The sequence below is a fragment of the Pan paniscus genome, chromosome 5, assembly GCF_029289425.2.
Source record: "Pan paniscus chromosome 5, NHGRI_mPanPan1-v2.0_pri, whole genome shotgun sequence".
In the NCBI taxonomy this organism is placed as follows: Eukaryota; Metazoa; Chordata; class Mammalia; order Primates; family Hominidae; genus Pan; species Pan paniscus.
In genome coordinates this window covers 26,336,011-26,363,809 of record NC_073254.2, presented here as the reverse complement: position 1 = coordinate 26,363,809, position 27,799 = coordinate 26,336,011, and the positions used below count along the sequence as shown (strand labels likewise).

Here is a 27,799-nt window from a genome sequence, read left to right as displayed (position 1 = left end):
ATGAAATTTCATAAATTGCAGAGCTTACACAAAGATTTATGATCATTAAATATGGAGTACCAACTTGTTGGCTGAATAGAAGTCATTCTACAAATCTAATGCTATAATTTCAGTAGAATAATGCCCCTCTAATGAGCTTACTCAAACCTAATCCATATGCCAGTACTTTTCCACCAGGCTGATGAATTCATTTGCTAAGAGGTCACAGAATGACCCCAATTAGGTGAACATCCACCCTTCTATTTCCTCTCTAATTTGATGTGGTCTCTTCATCTCCATCTGCAAAGTCTCAAAGTTTGCTGATGGATTGTGTGTAGCCTGCAAACACTCACTTAGAGTCACAGCAATATGCCTCCTCTTAGCTATGCAGAGTACCTCAAGGCAAACAGCATCGTGGGTGCCTGGCTAACTGTGAACCCAGCACTGAGGGAGGATGGCAGAGTTGTTCTCTGCCCCTGTCATCGTGGCAGCTGTTTTTCATAACTCCTTAAACTGTATCTTGTCACCTTGGGAAAAGTGTGTTCAACTTTCCACTGCCCCAAGTCAGAGTGAATCTCTACCCACAACAAAAATACCCATTAGGGAAAGCCTGAAGCCTGAGGTCTGTCTCTGTTCTTGTTTGTACAGGTGACAAGAGGCAGCCACGGAAGAAGAGGAAGTAATTGCACACCATTTTCCAAGAACCAAGAAAGAAGAAAACACAAGAGATTTTTCTCATCTTTTTTTTTTTTTCTGGTGGAGGGAGGTGGTGGAGGAACATAGCAAAGTAGGAGGGACAGAGAGTGATACTTAAATTTAATAAGAGGTTCGTGAAGGTAGCTTAACTTAAGAACTCTTGGTTTTTTGAAAGGTTGACTGCACATGCCAAAAACAACTCCTGCTATCTCAGAATTAATTATCTTTGACCTCCGTGGAGGATGGTCTCTGGTTAAAATCTGGCCAAAGAAACTCACATAAACTTGGTGTTAGAGAACATCGAGAGAGAGAGAGAGGAACTTAGAGTCATTTAAACTCTTCAGTTTACAGAGAAGGATGCTGAGGACCTAGATGAGAAGTTACCTGCAAAAGGCAAAAGGGTTACTTAGTGTCAGAACCAAGGCAATGACTTCTCTCTCCCAGATCTCCTAGCTACCGGTCCTGGGCCATTTTTTTTTTAAATAATCCCAACTTTTCTTTAAAAGACAAGCATTTCAGTAAGCTAGTTATTTTCATGGGTTGCTCATCCATTTTTTTCAGTGATCTAAAAATGTAGGGAGATGGCTACTACTGAAGTTGTCTGTCTACTTGGGATAATAGCAAATTAATTGAAGACAATGGGAAAGTAAGTTATAAAAAATATTGGGAAATCTGTTTCTCTTCTGAGCAAGCATTCAGAGCAGGTATAAACATCAAACATAGTGACATTGTCAAAACCTCTTCCATTTGAACATTGATTAATTCATCAAATAAATGGTATAGTAAGACATTTTACTTGCAGAAGAATCTGGATGGGAAGTGATAGAATTATAAGGGCTGTTGAGATTGCTTTGCTACAAAGCACTTTTCTGAATTAGTGTGTGGTTTAACAAAGCTGATTTCCAGATGCTTAACAAGGATTCATGATCCCTGCTGTGATTTTCCTAGTGTTATTTTCCTGGCCTTTATTTGTGGGCACATTTTTTAAAGAACACAAATGGCAAATGGCTATTGGTGGGTAGACATATTTGAGTCTACTAGTATGTCACTAGGCTCATATGGGTTGGGGTGTGGACACTGAAGGAAATTGGATTTGGACTTCCCAACCTAACATTATATAGGAGAAATCTGGTAAAAATGAGCAAGAGTGGTCTTGAAGGGTTACAGAAGAGGACAGAATATCTCAGGGAGGAAGGCAGCCCAAGGGAAGACCAGGACAGGCACCAAGAAACCTGCTTAATTCCCACTTCTTTTTCTACTGTTCTGTTAATATGGGCCTCAAGTCTTTTCCAGTTGGAGCTGGGAATACCACCTCTTTCCCCACATCTACGGCTGCCTCTTCACTGCTCCAAGCACCTGGTCTCAGCGGGAGCTCAGAAACAGTTGCCACAGTGGAAATTCCCCAAACGTGAAGCCCTCGGGGGATCACCCAAATTTTCCACACCCCAGAGGTGACTCGGGCTGCGTGACTCTCAGTCACAGTAAGCTCTTGGTGGGGATGAGCCTGCAAATTTCTATTTGTGGCTTTACTGGCCCTAGGACCAAATTAAACCTTGATTGCAGCATGCCTGGCCATTGTGCAATATCTCTTCCAACACTAGAAATGTCTCGGAACCATTTCCCATTGAGCACATGCCTAAGCACACAAGGGCATGCTCGGTGCTGCAGTAGCTTAAGAAAAGATACACAACAAAACACTAACACACTGATTAAACATTTGCTAAAAGGTATATGGTATTTGCAGATTGCATAGCACTATGTTAGGCCCTTAATAGAAAATGACAACTATAGCAACCACATGATGATACCAGCAATATTTGTATAGTGTCAAGTAATTTATCACCACTCCCACTTATTTTAGCCCACGGAAACTTTGTAAGTAGGAGATGAGTTACGTTCTCATTTTACAAATGAGCAAACTGAGTTTCTGAGGGTGGTGTGCTGGGAAAGGTTTAACAACCAGCTCTCTGGGGAAAAGTTGTCAGGCTCTGATTGATAATGTGTGCTCATTTCCATGGTGTAAACACTCTCCCCATGGCCTTTTTCAAGCTGGCAGACGTTGCTGAATGTAGAGTTGGGAAGAGATGTGGACAACCACTTAGTCCTCGAGAGCCTGTTGTGCAAACTGGCTCCAGCACACCTCTGCGTTCAGAGCAGGGAAATGACAAGTCCCAGGTCACATGGATAGTTGACTCATGAGCCCACTTTCCTTCCTCTTTCTTACAGAGCAAAGCAGTACCGGGTCATCCAAAAACTTTATTTAAAAAACAAAACAAAAATGTGTCCACATCTTGCAGAGCTGAACAAAAGAAGGTGGTCAAGAGGTCCCATATTGGTGGAAACTGTCCCCATTACAGGAGGAGGAAGGACACTGCCACCACTACCCCAGGGACTGGCCTATACTCATGCTTCTGTTCCAGTGTTGCTGTCTCACATTTGAAACCAATTTTGAATTTGGGTAGAAGATTCGTCTTGTTGCCTAAACAATGCCTTAACCCCATTCTCTCCCCAGAAGGGTCCTACATTTCTTAAGCTATTTTCAGCTCCTCCACACCTACTCACTTGCAATACTTGTCATAACAGGAAGCCAGTTTCATATACTGTAATCCCCAAACACATTGCACCCACACGTGGGGAGCGTGAGGGGCTGAGCGACGAGCGAGGAGGCCAGGCCTTCCAAAAACTGGAGGGGCTGAGCACTGAGCCGCTCCCAAGGTGGGGCGTCCCCACTCCCAAGCCCAGGATTCAGAAGCCAGAATCCACATCCAGACATTCTTGTTTTCCTTTCTCATGCAGTTGCTGGTGACTTTTTTTTTTTAATAAAGCATTTGAGTAGGCAGCAAAGCCAGTCAGAACTGTTTATTTATAGCTGTGGATTTTCAATGCTGTATAAATTAGAAATCGTTGCTGAATGAGGCCCGCGCCCACTCATACACGCAGGGCCGCTATCTGTGAGTCCTTTCACAGGGTTTGACTGTACACAGTCTAAAATGGGAGAAAATGACATGCTCCGAGTCAAATGACGGAGTCACAGCTAAACGGCAAAGCAGAAAACCAGCAATTATTTTTCCTCAGCACAATATGGGGAGTACGACAGGTGCAATTATCCAATATTATTTAACAGTACCGGTTTGCGGTGTAGGGAGAAAATAAAGGTTTCCGTGTCTTGGAGAGGAAAAAAAGAGAAAGAACATGCCTTGCAGCTCCTGTTTCTATGGATTAAGCTGGGTTATGTACATGGAAATTGGCCAGGATTCCAGAAGGGGAAGGGAGAACCGCCTGGCTCCCTGGCCCTTCCTCCCAGGAGGCTCTTGAGGAGCGGCACCACAGGGGGCTTCTGAGCAAAGGTGCCCCCAGCCTTGGGATACTGTGGCCTGAACACCCTCTTCCCCAGGCAATGGCTCCAGGTAAGACTGGGGGGAAGGCTGGGTTTGCTGAGCCCCTGTCCGCTTAGAGACAAACTTCCCTCCTGTTTTTGACTCTCTTTCCCTCCATTGAACTACAATGAGGTCAAAGAGCGTGTGAAGAGAAGGTAATCCACAAGGAATAACTTTCAGCCCCTTAACCAGCTCCCCTTTCCCACTTCCAGCAAGTTATTATTCCTCCTCCCAAGCCTTTGCTTAAACTGGTCACACTCCCTAGAAAGACCCCTCTTCTTGTAGCTACTGTGGAATAAATAAGTCAACCTTCATGGCTTCAAACCTCACTGGAGTGCCACTTCCCAACTCTCTGAAAAAGCTTTTCCTTGCCCCTCCAGGGCATTTGGCCGGCTGCCTTCTCTCAATTCTGCTAGTTAACAGCTAATCAGCTCCGCACACTATGCCATTGCTCTCTCCTTCATGTATCCTCCTGGCTTCTGTTTCTGAAATGGTATGGAATGCCATGCCGACTAAAGAAAACAGTCAAGCTTTTAAAGAATTAAAGTTAGTTGTATTCAGAAGTCTTACTGAGGACTACAGACCAAGGCCTACAGCCTGGCAACAGCCTGTCAGATCCTATGAGACTGCTCCAGCCCAGGATTTCAGCCCACTGCTTACAGACAGGAAGTGGAGGTTCAGTACCTGCACAATCACATCAAATTTGCTCAGAATTTCCATCGCAGCAGAATCCCATCAAGGCTTGGGTGTAACAGTGCATCTGGTTGTAGATTACAGAGGCATAAACACTAACCCTGTTAAAGGTTTCGTCTTCAAAGCATCTTTCCAAACATCTTCACAGTCCAGGGCTTTTGTGAAATTCTGCTGGCAAGCAGAAGTGAGCAAAAGGCGCTTCTCATATTTGCTCCTTTGTCTCACAGCTGGAAAGAAGAGAGGCTTCAGAACCAGACCAGATCTGAGTTCAAATTCTGAATCCCATGGCTGGCTATCTGTATTGAACCTAGAGAAAATCAGTTACTTTTTAGAAAAATGTATTATTCACTTTTTATTTGTTTAAAAATATATAACAACTTCAGCATGTGAATAAGAGGACACAGTCTATCCAGAAGGAGCTTAAGTATGCTATGTAGGCCGCCAAAGGAACGCAAAAGAAGTAAGCATCCCCTGTTCCTTAAAGACCTTAGGCATGCCAGATTTTATTCCAACTTGCTACTGTCCTAAGAGAGGCACTAGTCAGCCCCTTGGAGGGAGACTCACCTTGGATAAAAATAGTTTACTCCTCTGAGCCTTGGTTCCTTGTCTGCAAAGTTAGATAATGATACCACCACAATTAAATAAGATTATTTAAAGTGGTGGATGCAAGTGCCTGGCTCCCAAGATCTCCGTCTGATATAGTTTGGGTGTTGTTTCCTCAAAATCTCGTGTTGAATCATGATACCCAGTGTTGGAGGTGGGGCCTGGTGGGAGGTGTTTGGATCATGGGAGTGGATTTCTCATGAACGATTTAATGCCATCTTCTTGGGGCTGGCCTCGCCAGTGAGTTCTGGCGAGATCTGGTTGTCTAGAAGTCTGTGGCACCTCCTCCTCCCATCTCTCTTGCTCCTGTTCTCACTATATAACGTGCCTGCTCCCCCTTCACCTTCTGCCATGATTATAAGCTTCCTGAGGCCTCCCCAGACGCCCAGGAGATGCCAGCACCATTCTTCCTGTAAAGCCTGCAGAACTGTGAGCCAATCAAACCTCTTTTCTTTATAAATTACCCAGCTTCAGGTATTTCTTTATAGCAATGCAAGAATGGCCTAATTCACCATCCCACCTGCTTGATTGCAAACTCCCGGGATGAGGGGCCATGTCTACCTCTTTGTATCTCCAACAAAGCCTAACTCTGCACCATTAGAAAGTACTCAAAAATACAGACGGACTTGAGGATTCCTTATAGCTTCTTAACCTTACAGGCATCATCACCAGTTATCTTCCACCCTAGGCTTTCCGGGAAGCTGATAGTCTCAACATTAGAGTTATTGTTTCATTTCAGATACTCTCTCCATCTTACGTACCACAATTCTATTTATAGTGACGAGCAAATTGCAGTTTCATGTGGACTGGTAGTGAATGAACATCGATAGAATAGGACACATAGCAGATACATTTGATGAAAAGGAGAAGGAGATGAGGAATGGCCTGGAGGATAAACGGCTTGCATGCAGGGAAGCTCTAGAATGGATGATTAGATGGCCCTAATGACTCAAAGGAGAGCCTATGGGCTACTAGGGTCCGAGTCAGGAAGACTGATCCTTAAACAGGAGGTGGGGGGATGTTGAAGACAAACCTTGTTTACATCATAATTCATTTTACCTTAGGTGACTTCTCACCCCTTCCTGACAGATGGCAAGTGTTTATCATTAAGGCCCAGTCTAGTCTGACTAGCACATCATCGTTACCATGATGTCGTCAGCCTCTTGCATGGTGTAGTTATTTCGGGGCCATGAAAAGGGCCTCTGTTCTCACTGCCACCCTAAATATCTTGCTAACGTACAAAACAATTCTTTCACCAATAAAGCCGCCCATTTCATATGGAGAGCCAGATTTAACATATAAATACTTCTGAAAGAAGTGACCTATGAAACTCATGCATGTTCAATTCTCAGTGAAGGATATTTGATGATTTGAAAGCAAGTTTTAATGTGGGGGAGGGCGCGCTTGGCAGAGTGAAAATGAGGATATTGTTAGTAAAGGAACAGGTGCCGAAGGGTCAGCTGTAGACTCCAAGGACAAAACTTGCCTAGTTCATAATTTTTCACCGTGTGAGTTGCCAATAGATGCAGGTTATGATTGTTCTGCACCCCTCCCTGAGAGAGCTACTTGGTGGGTAGAGCACCCCAAAATGAAGTTGGTCCATGATTTTGGCAGCTGATAGGTCAACTAAATTCTGCATGCCCTTGGAGGGGTGGACAGAGGGGACATAGCTGTGATATGCCACTCTGTTTCCAGCCTTGATTATCTGGCTGGCACTACAGGAATTTAAACTTGCTTTATGTCTTTTATTTATTTATTTTTTGAGCCGGAGTCTCATTCTATCACCCGAGCTGGAGTGCAGTGGTGCAATCTCGGCTCACTGCAACCTCTGCCTCCCAGGTTCAAGCAATTCTCATGCTTCAGCCTCCCAAGAGGATGGAATTGCAGGCATGTGCCATCATGCCCAGATAGTTTTTGTATTTTTAGTAGAGATGGGTTTTCACCATGTTGGCCAGGCTGGTCTTGAACTGCTGGCCTCAAGCAATCTGCTTGCCTCGGCCTCCCAAAGTGCTGAGATTACATGCGTGAGCCACCACGTCTGGCCTGCTTTGTGTCTTGAGAGAGTAGTGTTGCATTGCCACCATGCTTTTTTCCCACAATTTAAATGTGTGTTTGTTGGTAGCATAAATTAATCTTTCTTAGACTCTTAGGTTCTACATCCTCCAAATTTCAACATCATGGTTTTTGTTGTTGTTCAAATTACTATGATTGCTCATGAGTTTGTGTGTATGAGTGTGTGTGTGTGTGTGTGTGTGTTGTACTTCTGAAGTTCCGTGTAGATATTCAATGCCACTTTTTCATTTTCTCGAATTTATGTTTGAGAGTTGGTGCTACTGTCATCAGGGTCCTACGATGATTCTGGAAACAAAGACTGGATAACATGAATGGCTCCATGTAGAAGCTTTGGGTATTGATATTTCTCAAATTTCCCTCAAAATGCATGAGTATGACAGCTTTTACTACCTATGAGTTGTTGCCATGCTTAAGAAGAAAGAAGACAGAGCAAAGAAAAAATTAGGATTCCTTTGGCTCCTGAAAAACCTCAAGCAGTATTGAGATTCTCCAAGATCTCTTTTTATCCAGACATCTGTCTTACCAACCAGTCACAGAGATACTGAAGTGCTGAAGAGAGGTGGACACTTATTAAGGGCATATTTTGTGTTTCTTTGAGGGCAAGAGTATGTCCTACTCACCACTGTATCTCCCTCATCGAGCACAGTGCATACTATATGGTTGACTTTCAATGCATATGTGATGCTCAGATGGATTTAAGTAACACGCTCAGTGTCTGACAGTGGCATTGGAATTCAAATAAAGATCTATCTGACCCAAATGCCTCAAATAGTTTCCACTCCACCAACAGTGCTCAATCTTTCTTAAGTGATACCTTCAGAAATACATTTTACATCATAATCCAGTAGAAACACACACGCTTGTGAAAAGTTTCATAAACTCATACTTGCTTTTAATATGGGTGACATACCGCTTTATTTTCTGTGATATTGTTTCCTATTCCATTAAAATATGTCGTGACCATGAAATTGATGTCTTAATCCAATAATAGTGTTATTAAAAAATAATGAATTTCTTAATCCAATAATATTAATGATAGGGTTCAACTTAGTTCAGTAAGTTGGACAACACTCCACTCCACCACACTGTAGGGTTCGTTCATTCATTATACAGTGCCTACTAAATATATGTCCCTGGCCATATGCATGCCATGGCCTGAGTGTAAGGACATGGTGGTCATCCACCTGGCATTTGCAGGCCTGTATGGAGGATTGCATGCTTTCATCTTGCCGCTCCTTTGGGACACCAAGCCTGGCTTTCCCAGCTTCCTCTGTTAGCAGCTGCTCTGCTAGACTCAGCTCCTCTGAGATGCTAACAGGAAGAAGAAAAAGATCCCTTCCACCGTAAGAGCTTACAAAACCTTCCGCTGAGGCTTAAGTCTGGCCTGAGCAAATATATTTGGTTACACTTTAGGGATTTGTTTTCACTCAACACTAAATTTTATTAAGATTCTAATAATGAAGTTAGATGACATAGAGTTAGGAAAACATGTACTGTATGACTTTTACAATACCTTGCCAGGAATCTGGTACGTGATTCTAAAGACTCCCATCCAGACATGTTTTATTCCTTATGAAAATTTTTCTAGCTACATTCTAAAATGCACTTATGTTGTCATTTTATATATATACATTAACTCAACTTTGCCAATTTTTTTTTTTTTTTTTTTTTTTTTTGAGATGGAGTTTCACTCTTCTTGCCCAGGCTGGAGTGCAATGGCACAATCTCGGCTTACTGCAACCTCCGCCTCCTGGGTTCAAGTGATTCTCCTGCCTCAGCCTCCCGAGTCGCTGGGATTACAGGCGTGTGCCACCATGCCCAGCTAATTTTGTATTTTTAGTACAGATGGGGTTTCACCATGTTGGTCAGGCTGGTTTCGAACTCCTGACCTCAGATGATCCACCCACCCTGGCTTCCCAAAGTGCTGGGGTTACAGGCGTGAGGCACTGCACCCGGCAACTTTGCCAATTTTTAAAATCATGTGGTTAAATAAAATTCTCTTTCTTGTAAAATAGATTGCAGTATCACTGCCAGTTTTTCTCCTTTTCCAGACTCATCCTGCCATCATGACCTTTTATTGCCGTCACATATCACCAAACTAAGAGGAAGAGGCCAAAAGAACTGCTGGACACCAATTCAGAGTTTTCCTACTCAGCAATGTGGATTTCCATGTAATCCTCAAATCAAGGGGAAGGAAAGAACCATTCCAAAATGCCCTGCCAATTCACAGAGGAACATATCGAAGTCCACTTGGGAACCATTTTAGACCCCAAGCATGGAAGACAGGGATTATTTGCATGACTATATACACAATGACAAAGGGAAACTTACCCATTCATTCTAGGGCTTAACGAAAATGCCGCGGCTGCATGAATCGTGGTTCTGTGGTCGCTTATTGGGGATGGGATTGAAAGTATAACTTTAAGGGGGATCCCCAAGATGACAGCCAAGAAGATGCTAAGCTCTTTGTGCATGAGGTGCTTGTGAGATAGAGACCAAAGGATAACCAGCTGCTCTTCGCTGGTTGGTGAGTGGAGGTGCCCGAGAGGGCACTCTTTGGTGCTGACTTATTGCGTCTCACCTTGTCCCTTCCTAAACTCAACTCTTGCCATTTCACTGTATCCCTCACACAGTCACACTTGAAAGGCCCTCCAAGCACCAGTGGCCTTTGTCCCTAGCACAGAAATCATCACCCTAGACTGCTTACCTAGCATCTAAATAATCCCAATTCACATTTAGCTAAAATTTCACTATTACTAAATTTAGTTATATTTACAATATAAATTTATTTTAGTTACAATAACCTAGAAGTAGTATAGTTACTATTATTATCTGTTTTAGTTTCCTGGAGCTACTATAGCCAAGTATCACAAACCAGGTGGCTTAAAAATGATAGAAATGTGGCCGGGCGTGGTGGCTCCTGCCTGTAATCCCAGCACTTTGGGAGGCCAAGGTGGGTGGCTCACGAGGTCAGGAGTTCGAGACCAGCCTGGATGACACAGTGAAACACCTTGTACCATCTCTACTAAAACTACAAAAATTAGCTGGGCGTGGTGGCAGGCGCCTGTAATCCCAGCTACTCAGGAGGCTGAGGCAGGAGAATCGCTTGAACCTGGGTGGTAGAGATTGCAGTGAGCCGAGATCGTGCCACTAGACTCCAGCCTGGGTGACAGAACTAGACTGTGTCTAAAAATAAATAAATAAATAAATAAATACAAATAATAGAAATGTATCCTCTCACAGTTCTGCTAGCCAGCAGTCTGAAATCAAGGTGTCAGTATTACTATGCTTCCTCTGAAGCCTCTGAGGAAGAATCTTTCATCCTGGTGGCTCCCACTAATCCTTGGTTTGTGGCCACATCACTCCAATATCTGCCTGTTTCCACATGGCATTCTTCCCTGTGTGTCTCTGCACCTCTTACCTTACAGAGAATCTGGAATCTGTGTTCAAATCTCCCTGTACTTTCTCTTATAAGGATGCTAGTCACAGATTTAGAGTCTACTGTAAGTCTAGGATCGTTTATTTCAGGATCCTAAACTAATCACATCTGTAAAGACCCTATTTCCAAATAAGGTCATATTCGGAGGTTTTAGGTGGACATGCGTACTGGGGGTGAAAGGGGTGAGACCATATTCAACCCAATACATTATCCCTATTTGACAAATGAGGGGATCGAGATGTTAAATTCCAGCTTTTAACACTTCTCACGTGTCTTTCCTGGTTCAAAGAGTCACCCGTAATTTATACCATCTGTTGAGTGCCCACTACAGGACAGGCATTTGCAATTCATTATCTCTAGGCCTCACCATGCTCAGAGAGACAGGCATCATTCTCTCAATATTAAGGATAAAGAAACTGAAGCTCAGTAAGGTTGACAGATTTTTCCAACAAAGAATTACCCAGTGACAGCACAGAGCTCATTCTGGCTGGCTCTGACACCTACCCCCTTTCCATTAAACCACACAACTTCTACCAAATCCTGCTTCTGTTCCCTTCACAGTGTCTGGAACATCAGCCCTTCCTTCTGTCTCCTCAAGGTCAAAACATTAAATATTTTCATTTCAAATCTTCTGAGGCACTGTGGGAAGGATGCAGGCTCAGGGGCATGGGTGTTATGGTGGAAACACCCTCTTTCCTGAGCCGGAGCCTTAACAGGCATGCAAGTGGGTAAATGGACAGAAGGGGACCTCAAAGGGAAAGGGGAAATACAAATTGCTGCTAAGAGTATATGGCAGAGCCATTCAGCCTCGCCTGCAGATTCGGAGTCGCCTGGGGACCTTCTAAAAGTACTTTTGCCCAGATGTCTCCTCCAGAGCTTCTGAATTGGTCTGGGCTGCAGATTGGGCATTGGGAATCTTAAAAGCACTTCCAGGTCATTCCCATGTGCAGCCAAGGTTGAAGGCTGCCTGGATTCCTGACGTATGGGAATTCTTGTCCATTTTCCTTGCCTATGGCAGCAGCTGAGGTCTTCAGGTTGTTTTGAACATCATCTGAGAGAGCCACTGCCTTTGTTCCAAGCTTCCTTGTAAAGCCACTGCCCAGCCATGCAAGTGCTCAGCACATTTTATGGCATGACCAACTGCCTGGTCCCTTTGGGTGCAATAGCAGAGGTGACTTTGGGGTGGAGTGTGGAGCCAGGCTCTGGGAACGGCTCAGATACCCCTGCAAAGCTTTCCGGTGGAGCTGTCTCCTGTCTCCCTGGGACCTCAGTGCACTTCCTTAGCAAGAGCCCAGACTACTGGAGCCAGGGAGGCACCTTGTGGGAATTGTGCCAACAAATGACCTTTGGACTTGAACTGTGGCCTGGCTCTCTTCTGGGTCTCCAGCCTGCTGGCCTGCCCTGATAATTTGGGACTTGCCAGCCTCCATCATCATGGGAACCAAGCCCTTAAAATAAATCTCTTTCTAGGTACATACACATCCCATTGATCCAGCTTCTCTGGAGATCCCTGACTGCTACACTCTTCCTTGGCTCCCCTAGCCTCACCTCCTTTCTCTGGATCCTCCCACCCTCCGCTGTCCGTGTCGTTTGCCTGCAGTGTCTGTGACTCATAGGCCTATAATAATCCTTCCGCTTCTGCTTGCCAAACTCTCCTCTTTTCATTCAAGAGTCTCCCCAAATCCCACATCATCCCATCAAGGAAACAACAGTCTCTCCTCCCTAGGATGAAGCCATTCATGGAGCAGATTTCAGAAAGAAAACTGTCTGTGTGAGTGTTTCTTTGAAAATTCATGTTGGAGACTGTTCCACGCATGACAGTGAGGGGACTTGGTGTTCCACAGGCTCCATCTCAGAGGCCAGGCTACAGGGCTCCGTCTGCTCTGCACAGGTCTGCATTTGGCACATGGTCTCATGTGGCTAGTGGTGCCTACCAGATGGTGGTCTGGGGCGTGGCCTCCTGAACAAGCTACTGAAGGCCACTGTCCTGCATGGCTACAGATTTCACAACCAACCCTATGCCACCAGCCTGTTCGTATGACATTGCTTAAGGCAAGGAGCAGTCAGAGAAAATCCCTGAGCATGCGTTCTCTCAGCTGTGGGCCACCATGTCTTCCTCCTGTGAAGGATGAAGGGTTGAGGAGGCACTATCCTTCCCTTCCTACCACACATGTAGAGGGGCCCCTGTCGTGTTGCTTCAACCACCATTAAGCCACATTCTCAGTGGACATTGCACAGCCATCGGACATGCTGCCTCAAAGCTCCACCTACAAGCTATGGCCCCAGAGACCCCTGAATGCCATAGACAGCTGGTGGTATCCCAGGGACAAAGAAAGCCCAAAGTATATGTTCACATCGCGGGGGTACTAAAGCGTCAGAGTGAAAGAACATAAGCTTTACAGATACTCTAAATTCGGTTAGTCCCATTTCCACAGCATTTACCATCTTGGGTGACTCATTCAACCTTTCAGAGCTAGGTTTCCTCATATATAGAGGAGGAACGCAATACCTGCTTTGTGTTAGTGCTACTGAGAAGAAGGATGATGATGTTGATAATAATAATAGGCTGAGGACATTCAGCCCAGTGTTAGCATCCAATAAATACCCGTTTCTTTCTCTGTTCTCTTAACTAAAAGGCTCTACTAATCCAGTGGAGGCTACTTATGGGTCACAATTTGAACGCCTGGGAGAGGTACTGTGAAATCATAGTATAGAGGAGCTGATGGCAGCACTACGATGCAGACGGCATTCACGGAAGGGGAGTTGATGACAGGACTAGGATGCAGAAGGCATTTATGCAAGGGGAGCTGATGGCAGCACTAGGATGCAGACAGCGTTCATGGAAGGGGAGCTGATGGCAGGACTAGGATGCAGAAGGCGTTCATGGAAGGGAAGCTCCCTTACTGTCCGCATGGCTTCACAGCATCAACAAGAGGGTCCCAAATCACATGTTCCAGCACCCATTCCCCAACTTGAAGTCCAAACACAATAAAAATAAAGGAAAGCAATGAAATATTGTAAATGCCATGGAGTCTAGAAATCCTAGATTTTAGAACCCTCTAAGTCTATGAAAAGCATTAACATTTCAACACATAACCCAATTTCAGGAGGCTTACGCAAAGGAAAAGCAGTCCATTGCAGTGCCCTCCTTCTTCCCACTGGTGTATAGGAATGCCTCCTAAGCAGTCGTGGCCTTACAGAGCCCTAGAGACAAATTCATTTTGCTTTTTTGTTTTATTATTATTATTATTATTTGAGATGGACTATTGCTCTGTCACCCTGGCTGGAGTGCAGTGGCGTGATCTCGGCTTACTGCAATCTCCACCTCCTGGGTTCAAGCAATTCTCATGCCTCAGCCTCCCGAGTAGCTGGGATTAAAGGCACTCGCCACCACACCTGGCTAATTTTTGTATTTTTAATAGAAACGGGATTTCGCCATGTTGGCCAGGCTGGTTTCAAACTCCTGACCTCAGGCGATCCACCCTCCTCGGCCTCCCAAATTGTTGGAATTATAGGCATAAGCCTCAGCGCCCGGCCTCATTTTGCAATTAACAAAATACAAGGAGGCCCTCCTTGATATTTGGAGATAGAGTATTTCAAGCATATTTGATGAATTTCTATCTTCTTATGTTGTGATAAGAAGGCTTGGCAGGATGTTTTTACAATTGTAGTATACATTTCATGGGGAGGAAAGGAAATACCTATATATGTGTGTATTTTATATATACAAAATATATAAAATGCAAAAATGCAGTTGAATATATATATATATATATTCTCTTCTGGTTTTCAACCGCATGTTTACATTATCTCATGTTTGGGTCTAGGCCTGTAATTAAATGGGAAGATGAGAGCCCTCTGGTGGCTAAATGGACTCTTCTTTTTTTTAAGAGATAGTGAAACTAATTATCTTGTGTTTTGAAAATTCTATGCCTTGTTCCAGTTAGCAATTTGCTGCATAAACTTCATCTTTTCTCCACTTTTCTCCACTTTTCTTCATCTTTTCTCCTCACCCTTGAGTAAACAGATAATGAGATATTACATTTTCAACCTCTTTGATGCTCACACTTTGCATTTAGGCAAATAGTTAATCCACCTTCTGAAAAGATAAAACAGTGTTTTAGAAATTTGATTTTCAGACACTCATCTAACAAATATTTATGGGGCATCTATAACAAGTAAGACACCGTTCTAAGTACTGTAAGAGCTATAAGAAAATTTATAATATAACATCTAGTTGCAAGAAGCTTATAGTAGAGTACAAAAAAGAACAGCCTTGACTTTTTAAAAACGTATTTTTTTCTATAAACTTTAATCATTTTATCAAATACAGAAGTTTTCTTGTCAGAGGTATTCTCCTAGGTTCCCTATCTTCCATCTACTCGGATGCCTGTAGCAAGAAGTGGATCATCACGTTGAACTTTTCCTTCTCCCACTCTCCAATCCAATGATTCATCATGTCCTGCCAGCTCTACTTCTCTTTATTTCTATTGATGCCAACTTAGATCGGGGCACCTAAATTTCAGGTCATTACTATATCCTTTTATTTATTTTATTTTATTTTTATTTTTATTTTTTATTTTTTATTTTTTATTTTTTATTGAGACAGGGTCTCTCTCTATCACCCAGACTGGAATGCAGTGGCACAATCACAGCTCACTGCAGCCTCGACCTCCTGGGCTCAAACAATCCTCTTGCCTCAGCCTCCTCAGTAGCTGGGACTACAGGCATGTGCCACCATAAGAGGCTAATTTTTTAATTTTTTGTAGAGACAGGGTACTCCCTACGTTGCCCAGGCTTACGGTATGCTTTTTAGAAATGTATTTTTAAGTTATTTTTGAGTGCTTAATACATGTACATAGTACAGAATTCAACATATACAATAACAAATGCATAACAGGTAAGTCTCCCTCACACTCCTACACCGTACCCACCTGGTTCCCTTCTACAAAACAGCTACAAGTATCAACCCTTTGGATATACTTGTAGAGATATTCGGTTCACATGCAAGCATGTACGTATTTTTCTCACAAATGATGACACGCAGTTCAGTGCCTTGCTTTGACATCTTTCAGTACCTGTTGGAGAAAATCCTAAATCAGTGTAAAGAGGGCTGCTTCATTCTTTTTCAAGAGATGCACAGAATTCTATTATATGTATGTATATTACCATAATTTATTTAATCAATTCTCTATTGATAGAAATTCAGATGGTTTCCAATCTTTTACTATTACAAGTCAATGCTGCAATAAATATCTTCTTGCAGACATCATTTTTGCACGTGTGCCAGAATATACTTAGAATAAATTCCTAGAAGTGAAATTATTGGATCAAAGGATATGTATATTTTTACTTTTGATAGTTATTGCCAAATTATTCTTCATAGAGGTTTTACCAAAGTCTATGCTCACTGACAAAATATGAGGCTCTGTTTCCCCAAATTCTCAACTATACCGTGAGTTAGAACTTTGTGTTTTATCTTTACCAATCTTATGGGTAGAAATGGTGCCCCAATACAGTTTTAAGTTACATTATTCTTAATTTGAGTGAGGTCAAGCATCTTTGGATGTTTAAGATGTATTTTAACATAAAGATACACCTTTGTCCTTATCTTTACTATACATGTATTTAGTTATATGTGTCTCCTTATATCTCTTGTTCATTTTTCTGCTTGGGGTTTGTTTTTTGCTTGTCTTATTGAACTGTAGGAGTTTGTGGCAGGCAGCTTCCAAGATGGCCCCAGATGACTCCATCTCCTGATATTCACACCCTGACATACTCCCCCTCCCACATTGTACCACAGTTGCTCTGTGTGACCAATAAAATATGGCAGAAGAGATGGTATGTCATTCCCAAGATTAGCTCATAAAAGATAATCAGCTTCTGTCTTGGTGGCTCTCTCAAGCTCACTTGCTCTGGGGGACACCAGTAGCCAGGTCTTGAGCAGCCCTGGATAAAGAAGACCACGTGGTGAGAAGCAGAGGCTCTTTTGAGAGTTTCATGAATGACCTTAGCCAGGGTCCTTCAGCCTCAGGCAAGCCTTAGAAAGACCCAGCCCTGACTGATGTCTCCACTGCAACATCCTGAGAGACCCTGAGCTGGAATCACTCAGTTAATATGCTCCCAGATTCCTGACCCACAGGAACTTTGAGATTATAAGTATTTGTTGCCCTAGGGTATTAAGTTTTAAGGCAATATTTAAGACTTGATAAAATAGTGTAAGTTGATAATATAGAGTTGATAATGATATAGTTTGATAATATAGAGTTTGATAATAATATAGAGTTTTTGATATATTAAGAAAGCTAAGTCAAGTGCAATGATGAGTGCCTGTAGTCCTATCTACTTGGGAGGCTGAGGCAGGAGGATCACTTGAGCCCAGGAGGTCAAGTGCAGCCTGGGCAACAGAGTGAGACTTCATCTCTAAGAATGAATGAATTAAATAAATAAAATGGTAAACTTTTTAAAAAGAAAGAAAATCGGTCTCTTTCTCCTGAGCTTGAGTTTCTTGATTAGAATTTTAAATGCTTTTTCTTGCTTGTTGAATGTCTATTAGTCCTCTTTGTGATTTATTTTCTTTCTTTTTTTTCTTTATTTTCTTTTTTGCCATGCAGATTTTTTAAAAAAAAATTTACATAGTGAAACTTATCAACTTGGGGGATTACTTTTATACTTAGAAATGATGAAAGATAGACCATACAAATTCCAAATTTTATTTTCTTCCATTTCTAATAATAAAGAGCTAGGCCACTTTGGTCAACTCTCCTGCTAAAATCAACTAAAAATAATGAATACAATAATTTTCTAGTATCCTTTAAAGCATCAAGACACTGACAAGATAATAATGAATTACCAGACCAAGATCTAAGAGATTCCAGGAACCCAGAAGAGAAACTGTATTAGTCCGTTTTCACACGGTTGATAAAGACATACCCGAGACTGGGAAGAAAAAAAGGTTTAATAGACTCAGAGTTCCACGTGGCTGGGGATGCCTCAAAATCACGGTGTAAGGTGAAAGATATGTCTCACATGGCGGCAGACAAGAGAAGAGAGCTTATGCAGGGAAACTCCCCCTTATATAATCATCAGATCTCGTGAGACTTATTCACTATCACGCAGACAGCACAGGAAAGACCTGCCCCCATGATTCAATTACCTCCCACAACACGTGGGAATTCAAGATGAGATTTGGGTGGGGACACAGCCAAACCATATCATATGAGATTTCAGTGGGGACACAGCCAAACAAAGCCTTTTGTCCTAAGAACATATAGAGAACTGTGCTCCAGTTTTGAAGACCTCACAAAATAAGGGGGACAGAAGTCAAAAGCCTAGAGCCCACCCAAATTGGAATGTTAATATCAGACTCCCCACTTACATTAAGCTAGAATCCCAAAGGTAAAACCTTCAGGAAGTAAAAATTACCCATTCCTCTTGTTTAAAAAAAATCCTAAGATAGCAGTGTCTTAGTGCTAAATAAAGGAGAAAAACAAAAACAACACATAACCTGTCCGTGAGTAGTCTGTCTAGAGATTAGCTTCTGAGAATTGTTAGCCTAAATTTGAAACCCAAGGGTGGACCAGAAAACTTCAAGCCATAACTTTAATATAAATTGGTTACAGAGAGGTAGTGCTCCTAAATGTCTCACAGAAACAAAGGCAAAACTATTTGGAGAAGGATGCCTTCACCCAAGTCACAGGAATTACCAGAAATCATGTCTTCTAGACAATGAGCAGTGCAGAGTTCATGGTAACCAAGCCACAAGAAAGGAAGTTATGATGAGAAAGAAACAGCAGCAATAACAGATGACATAAACAGACCCTGAAAGACTTCAGGTATAGGAACAATTAGATGCAAGCTACAAAATAGCAATGTTTAAAGAAATAAAGATAGAAAATATTTGCAGCAAACAGGAAATTGTAAAAAAAGAAAAGTGACCTAGCAGATATGAAAAATAACCAAGTAAAATTTCTAGAAATACAAATACAAATACAGGCCAGGAGCAGTGGCTCATGCCTGTAATCCTAACACTTCAGGAGGCCAAGGCAGGTGAATTGCCTGAAGTCAGGACTTTTGAGACCAGCCTGACCAACATGGCGAAACCCCATCTCTACTAAAAATACAAAAATTAGGCAAGCATGGTGGTGCATGCTTATAATCCTAGCTACTTCGGAGGGTAAAGCAGGAGATTTGCTTGAACCCTGGAGGCAGAGATACGCCAAAATTGTGCTGTTGTACTCCAGCCTGGGCAACAAGCGTGAAACTCTGTCTCAATAAATAAATAAATAAATAAATAAATAAATAAAATAAAATACAAATATAGAAATAAAAAACCTAATAGATGAGTTTGAGAGAAGAAAGGCCAAAACTAGAGAGAACTAAAATATTAAAAGAAATTATTTTAAGTGTAGCACAGAGAGACAAAAGATGGAAAACATGAGGGAATAGCTAAGAGAAATGAAAGACTGAAGGAGGTCTACCATGCAGAATCCAAAAGAGTTATATTTTTAAAAACTGATTACTAGAAATAATTAGTGAATTTATCACTGTCTGTCTGAAGATGCAAGGTTCATATACAAAAATCAATTGTGTTGCTTCATATTAATAGCAAAGATTTGGAAAATAAAATGTCCAAAAATACAATTTACCATAGTGTAAAAACAAAAAATCCTTAGAAATTTTTTAATTAAGGTAGGATTTACATACAGTGAAATACATAGATCTCATGTGCTCAGTCTGATGAGTTTTGACAAATGCATACACCTGTGTATCCTATGCCATGTCCCTTTCTCCTTGTCAAGATATAAAACACTTTCATCACTCCAGAAAGCTCCCATGCCACCTCCTGGTAAATCCCTGTTTCACCTCCAAGTCCAGGCAACTTCTGTTCTGATTCCTTTCAGCATAGATTAATGTCATTATAGAATTTCATATAAATTGTATAGGATGAACATAGTCTGGCTTCTTTACATTGGTATAGGCATGATGTTTTAAAGACTCATTCATATCTTTGCATCCATGTTTCATCATTTGTATTGCTTTAGTATGTATGGATACATCACAATCTGTTAATCCATTTTCTTCTTTTTAGACATTTGGGTCAATTTCAGTTTGATTCATTATTAATAAAGGTTTTATGAATATTCCTATACAAGGCCTTTACTGGATATATTTTTTCTCTTCTCTTGAGGAAATACCTAGAAGTGAAGCACCTGCACTGAAATGCACTCACCAGTGTGTTGGTATTATCCATATAAATGGCTGCTCCATTGGAGTGAAAGCTATTTGAAAACAGGGACCGGGTTTGGTTTATTGGCTTATCTTCAATGTCTTGCACAATAAAGGACACAGAGGAGGCATTAACTATGCATTTCTTGAATCAATATATTGAGGAGAAAATATTCTTTAAGAAAAAGACGTAAGTAAACAATACATCTTCCATCCAGTTTGTCCTTGGTTACACTAGGATACTGTTTCAAGGATATGAGCACCTTATTAAAAAGTCCTTTTGATGGTTTTGTAAAATAAGTCCCATGGAAAATTCCCCAGAAAATCTGAAACTCTCATAATAATAATATTAAAATGGCTAATATTTATTGAACCCCAACAACACCAAACAATTTAAGGCAATCATTGCATTCATTCTTTCTACTCTTGAGTAGTCAATACAAGGAAAACAAGGCTTAAATAAGTTAAATAACTTGCTTAATGTCACACAGCTGAAAGTTGGTATACTTTCAATGGATATAAAGAAAGAATTTTGACTTACTATTTTAATATGTGCTACTTTTGAAGGCAATTTTCAGTCCAAGTTTTTCCACACAAAGAATGAAAATAATAATAGCAACACCAACATACTATAAGGATCAAATGCAATTATTTATTTAAATTCCTTCTGTAAACAGAAAAGCACAATGCCAGGTAAGTTCTCATGATGATTGTTAATATCATCATCATTATCATTCGACCACTTATGAACGGTGTGGCCTTACATAGGTAACTGTTAACTGGTAAAATGATGATGGTAATACTGTCTCGCTGTGAAGGTAAGCCCAGCACAGTAGTTGACACTGAATAAATGCTCAATACAGAGCTGCCACTGCTATTGACCTTGGTCTGTTACATGGTTCTTGTTCATATTTCCCTACGGGACAAGTTGTTACTCCCTGGTAGGTAGGAGAGCTCCTAACTAGGCTTCATCATCCCCCCTCTCTCAGTCACACCAAAACTTTGGCCAAAGCAACCAATTAGAATGCCCATTAAAGATGTCTTGATCACATTGGGTTCCAGCAGTAAGTCAAAGAAATTCCAAATATCAGTGTCCCTTGTTCTCTCATATAACTTTAAGCCTTTTAGTTTAAATGTTGCAGCTCTGATTTTCCAGTAATGTGAATGAAGTGAACAATGTGTATAAATCGGTGATCAATTTTTCTAAACATCCAGTGACTCACTCATAGCCATATTCATTTGTATATGAACCAGGAGATACAATTTAAGCTTTGTTTAGCTCTGCTTTATTATCTTTTGAGCCTTGAAATTCTGAAATTATACTACCCTTCACTGAAGGCACCATGTCTACAGGGAATTTAACAGTTACAAGGTCTCACTCAATCACAGCCCATGTTCATAAATGCAGACTGAAGGGACACAGGCACAGATTTTCTGGCCTCGTATCAGCCAAAAGGAGCTGACTGCCAGGTGGATTCTGCTGCATCAAGTGGTACACCATCCTTATTTCCAGCCAAGCCTGTGCCTCTGAAATAAAAGTCTCAAATGCCTTTTCACACTGATATAAAGAACTGCTTGAGACTGGGTAATTTATAAAGAAAAGTGGTTTAATTGACTCACAGTTCCAAAGGCTTAACAAGAAGCATGGGTAGGAGGCTTCAGGAAATGTATGATCATGGTGGAAGGCAAAGGGGAAGAAAGCACATCTTACATTGCAGCAGGAGAGACATAGAGAGAGAGAAGGGGGAAGTGCCAGACACTTACCAAACAACTAGACCTCATGAGACCTCTATCAAGGGAACAACAGGAGGGAAGTCAGCCCCCATGACTCAATCACCTCCCACAAGGCCACTTCCCCAACACATGTGGATTACATTCGACATGAGATTTGGGTGGGGACAAAGAGCCAAACCATATCAGACCACATAGATGACATAGGACTCCAAGACTACCAAGTCCCCTGGCCACACTCTGCCCTCTGTGTTGAAGGATATACCATTAAAGTTAAATCAACTTAGGGAACATCAGAGCAACAGTTTCCTCCATGGCATAGGCAGGCCAGGGACAGCTCCCAGGGGAGTCCTCTCCAGTTTGGCTCTGATACCCATGAGGTCAGTTGGCCTTGCTCTGCCTCTCCTTGCAGCAGCAGCTTTTACTACCAATGCACTCTGCACCTCCCACCGCCACGTGGCAGCTGACTTTCTGGTGCATTCATCGTTTCTGTTCCAAGTGCTACAAGTAAACTGCTAGCCGAAGTTGCTGTATTTATTAACTTTTGCAGCTTTCTCTACTGAGGTTGTGTTGACAGCATTTTTCTGTATTTGGGAACTTAAATGAAGTCCTCATATTGTTGTCCTGGGGAAGCTATTCAGCAAAGCACCACATGCCATTCTAATACCTCTTTTTCCTACCTCTTTCCCTGTGCTTCAGAAAATGCATGTTCTCTGACTGAACCTCAGCCTTCTGCTTCACTGGAGCTCTCCTCCCAGGGATCAGAGGCAAAAAACTTATTTCCCCTTGCTGGAGACTAGATGCAAATGTAGTGACTGGAGAAAGTCATCGTTATAGTCTTTTGCCTTGCAGAGCCACAGTGGCCATACGTAAATTTACCCAATGGTCCTGGGTTTAGACAATCAAAACAAATAGCTCTGCCAGCAGGTACTCTCAAAGTTTTTAGAGCCTCAAAACCTCAACATGCAAATCTCAGAGCATAGCTGCAATGATTGAGTGTAGTTACTTGCCAAAGCTTCGCCCCTTCTTTCCCCCACTACCTGCAAGGCTCCTGAGATGGCTCTGATGAACACAGTGGTTTTTGTTTTGTCTGGCTTTTAACTGTGCTTTGCAATTAAGTTTCAAAGATGAAACTTTTCATTGTGCTTATTCACTGTTCTGCACCTTTCATAATAGGAATTTGTAAGAGGTCTGGAAAGATACATAGAGACCTCTGTTCTGGTTCCTGGTGAGTGAAGATGTGAATCTGAACCCATCAGAATACATACTCCTGAGACTCCAGTTCATTCTGAAGAATGGTCAAGGAGACCTCTTCCCTGGAGACACTCATAGTAGCAGACATTTGTTTTCTCAATGGTTTAAGACAGAAACAGATGTTGCTTTGTTTGACCTTTGAGTTCAGCTGAAAGCAATATGTTAAACCTAAACAAGCCCTTCAGGAAATAGTCTCTACTTTGAGTCCTTAAATGTTTTCACTTTTCTGATCTGTCAATAAGCCTTTCATTTTTACATAGATTCATGTTATGTTCATGTATTTATTGGAATAAAGGTACACTTATTTATGGGAATATCAGCATGCAGGATGACACCAAGAATTATAACAACTCAGAGAGGGTCTAAGGTCATACATATGAGCCTAAAGGAAAACGAGAGCAGAGAAACAACTAAAATAGTGCATTACATTTATAGTATAGTATTTGTCACAGTTTACAAGGCACTCTTACATATATGGTCCATAATAATCCAAGTTCTTGGAGTCAAACAAGAGAAGCCAAGTCTGATTAATTGCAGCAGAAATAAATGTATTGGGAAAATGATGAATAGTCCACAGAACTTATGTGAGCCCTAGAGCACAGAGAACACTCAGGAACTAAGGGAACCTGGCCCTGCGCGGCACAAAGTCATGCCATGGTCACATCTGGCCTGAAAGCTATCCCAACCTCCAGCACCACTAGCATCTGCCACTGCTGCCACTGTGACTGGTCTCTGGGTCTGGATGTTCCTCCTTCCAGATTCATAGTTCTAGGTGGGCACATCTTATTGGAGAAATCTGTCCTCTAGGTGCTGCAAGGTGAGAAGAAAGAATATATACTTTCTTTACCCCTCACTTCTTGGAGTGCAGTACTGGATAATTATATTAGTTTTCTATTTGTTTATTTTTAGGCCATTGTGCATATTTTAAGTTGTATTTATTTATTTATTTATTTATTTATTTATTTATCTGAGATGGGGTCTTGCTATGTCTCCCTGGCTAGCCTCCAACTCCTGGGCTCAACTGATACACCTGCTTCAGCTTCCTAAGTAGCTGAGACTAGAGGCACACACCACTGCACCCAGTGCATTAGTTTTATATTGCTGCATAATAAATTACCACAAACTTAGCAGCTTACAACACAAATTTATTATCTCACAATTCCCATGAGTCAGAATTCCAGCACAGCCTCAGCAGGGCTATATTCTCATCTGGAGGCTTGACTGGGGAAGAGTCTGTTTCCAAGCTCTATAAAGTGGTAGTAGAGTTTATTCATGCTCAGCTTCATGTCTGAGGTTCCCACTTTCTTGCCAGCTCTCAGCTGGAGACTACTCTCAGCTCCACACTCAGACCCGTCCCTCATTCACAGGTGCACCCCTCGGTAGGTAATTCACAAGAAGGCTGTTTCCTTCCTCAGAGATACAGGAGTATCTCCCTGGTTTCATGTCTTTTGTCAGATAAAGTCCAGTTCCTTTCTAAGTGTTCCCTTCATTAGGTCAGGCCCACCTGGGATTTTCTCCCTCTTGCTTAACTCTTAGTCAGCTGATTGATTACCTGCCAAATCACAGGAGTGATATTCCATCATATTCACTTAAGGTCTCACCCAAATTCAAATGGAAAAGATTACACAGGGCATATACCAGGGGTTGGGAATCTCAGGGCCCATCTTTGAATTTTGCCCACCACACTTACCAAAAAATAACAAGCACCTCCCACTTTATCTCATCAGAGTAGCAGATCCAGTATAAATTTTCCAGTTTTACAGAGGAAAAAATAAGCCTCTGAGAAGTTGGGTGATTTGGTTGTAGCCATACAGTTAAGTAACTGAGTGGGAACTTGAAATTAAGATTTTTGACAGTGCTCTTTTCAAAGGTAAATATATACACATTTGTTAAAGTAAATGACCTGACAATTCATGGTATAGGTTCTGACAGAAAACAAGAAAGGAAGAGTAAAGATAGGAAATGATGACTAATGAGCCTATGCCGGCTACTGAAGGCTGTTTTTGAGTTCTGGAACTCAATATCAACAAAGCACAGGAGCTGTGTGAGGTCAGAGAGAACTACCTGAATCTACAACACAATTGCTGTTTATATTTATTTGTTTTTTTAACTTTTATTTTAAGTTCAGGGGTACATGTACAGGTTTGTTACGTAGGTAAACACACATTATGGGGGTTTGTTGTACACACTTTTTCATTACCCAGGTATTAAGCCTAGTACCCATTAGTTATTTTTCCTGATCTTTTCCCTTCTCTCAGCCTCCACCCTCCAATAGGCCTCAGTGTCTGCTGTTCCCCTCTTTGTGTCCATGTGTTATCATTTAGCTCCCACTTATAAGTGAAAACGTGGTATTTGATCTTCTGTTCCTGAGTTAGTTTGCTGAGGATAATAGCTTCCAGCTCCTTCCATGTCCCTGCAAAGGACATGAGCTTGTTCTTTTTTTACGGCTGCATAGTATTCCACGGTGTATATGTACCTCATTTTCTTCCCAGTCTATCAGTGATGAGCATTTAGGCTGATTCCATGTCTTTGCTGTTGTGAATAGTGCTGCAGTGAACATACTTGTGCATGTGTCCTTAGAATAGAATGATTTCTATTTCTTTGGGTATCTACCCAGTAATGGGATTGCTGGGTCCAATGGTATTTCTGTTTTTCAGGTCTTTGAGGAATCACCACACTGTCTTCCACAATGGTTGAAGCAATTTATACCCTCGCCAGCAGTGTATAAGCGTTCTCTTTTCTCCGCAACCTTGCCAGCATCTATTATTTTTTGACTTTTTAATAATGACCATTCTGATTGGTGTGAGATGGTATTTCATTGTGGTTTTTGATTTGCTTTTGTCTAATGATCAGGGATGTTGAGCTTTTTTTCATATGATTGTTGGCTGTCTGTATGTCTTGTTTTGAAAAGAGACTGCTCTTTTTAAAAGAAGCAACCCAGAGAAAGTTTTAAAGGTGAATATACAAAGTAGCAAAGGTCTCCAAATGAGACCAAGCAGGAACTTAGCGATCAGCGCCCAGGTCCTGCAGTTTTCTCTTGTTACCTCTACCCCTGTCTGTGTATCCTTTGCTTCCTGTTCTTCTCTTCGTAGTTCAGAGACCATTCTGTCTCCCGAGGAATCTTTCCTTAGACAGGGTTATCAAAGAGAACTTAAGCATATGTCAAGCTAACCTCATTACTTCCTTTATCATTATCCTGAAAAGTTCTCATAGAAGCTTTTGAAAGGCAGAATATAGAAAGATAAAAGGAGGGACGTTATCAAGGATATAGTTTGATATTCAACAAATAACAAATTTTTTATCTAAGAATGTATGCGATAAAGCTTAATAGATCTTTGAACCCATGTCTGTACATAAAAAAGTAGAAAGAGCAGTTTTTAAAAAAATGTCATATTCAAATATAGCTGAATGTATTTACATATTACATTATGCATACATATTGTATTTACCCTCTTCTATTCATGTGTACATCACATGTAAGAAGCAGCAATAAAGTTACTGGCAAACCTTTGTTTTCCAATCCTGGCCCAGCTTTCCTCCAGCTGTGTTACTTCAGAGACATAATTCAGCCTATCGTGCCTCAGCTTTCTCATGTTTAAAAATAAGAAGTTAGAAAATGTGATTTCTAAAGCCCTTCCAGCTTTAAAATTCAGTCATTCTTTGATAAGCGAGATAATGAGCAATTGTGAATATTAAGGCAACACAATCCTCCTCTCTCATCTTCAAGTGGGAGGGGGTTAGTTCATATTAATCACAGGCAACCATGGACTTGGTTGCATTTTGAGTCGCATTCAACTAAGAACATTGGCCCTTTCGACTGTTTTGGGATATTTGCCTGCTGTAGAACCACTTACCACAGCCATGTATCTAGCTACCTACAGACGTACGCACATACACACACACACACACACACACACACACAGAGAGAGAGAGAGAAAGAAGAAACACAGAGACAGCAGAGTAACCAGGTTAACAAGAGTAGCCGAGTTAGCAGAGGATTGTAGGAGGAGAGAATAGAAGAAATACGACACCCTCACAGTTTCACAAATTGGCACGATCCATATGCATTGCTGCTAATTACAATAATCATCTCCTTCTACAGCGAGAGCACTACTTGACCCTGTACCCACGTTTTATTTATTTATTTTCTAAAGCATTTCTCTTCTCCTTTATCTTCTCCCTTAGGCTATTAATTAACTGCAGTGAAGGATAACAGAGGCCCCCATCACAGGGTCCATTTGGCCTGTCCCTGATCCCTACTATCTTAAAACACTCCTCACACTTTGAAAACCAACAGCGCATTCCAGCATGACCCAGAAGATAGCCAGGTCTCTTCCTTTCTCTCAACCCCTCGCTTTCAATTTTTATTGCAGAAGAATTATGAGCACGTATGAAGCTAACCATATTATTTCCTTTATCATCATCCTGAAAAGTTCCCAAAGAAGCATTGGAAAGGCAAAATTCTATTCTAAGCTACACCCTCCTCTGTGGGCTTAGCTAGATGCAAATAGATTTAAGTGAGGCAGAACTATGACTGCCAAGCAAGGAGATGGATTCCATACACGATGTGGGAAAATTAATCTCACCTTATATAATCAGTGCCTAAAGCAAGGGACTCACACTTCCTTCCCTCTCCCCAAATCCCTGGGAGATTGTGAAAATGGATCAAGGAGCCGAGATGAGGTGTTTATATATTTTTAAATGTATGTTCCTCTCTCTTTCTTTT

General features: G+C 41.6%; 1 protein-coding gene and 1 non-coding gene across 8 annotated transcripts in view; one reads left to right on the top strand and one right to left on the bottom strand.

The window, feature by feature from the left end:
* ADTRP (androgen dependent TFPI regulating protein) overlaps window positions 1-4,738 on the top strand; it is a 71,328-nt gene extending 66,590 nt beyond the window's left edge. For all 7 annotated transcript variants that reach the window (XM_055113182.2, XM_055113181.2, XM_055113180.2 and 4 more), the window contains one exon: window positions 628-4,738. In XM_055113182.2, coding sequence (XP_054969157.1) covers window positions 628-662 — 35 coding nt within the window. In that variant the 3' untranslated portion in view covers window positions 663-4,738. The remainder of the gene's footprint in view (window positions 1-627) is intronic.
* A 436-nt stretch (window positions 4,739-5,174) lies between these two features.
* Window positions 5,175-5,316, bottom strand: LOC112440245 (small nucleolar RNA SNORA67). The gene has a single exon (XR_003028420.4). It is a non-coding gene; the product is annotated as a small nucleolar RNA SNORA67 (small nucleolar RNA).
* Window positions 5,317-27,799: the final 22,483 nt, after the last annotated feature.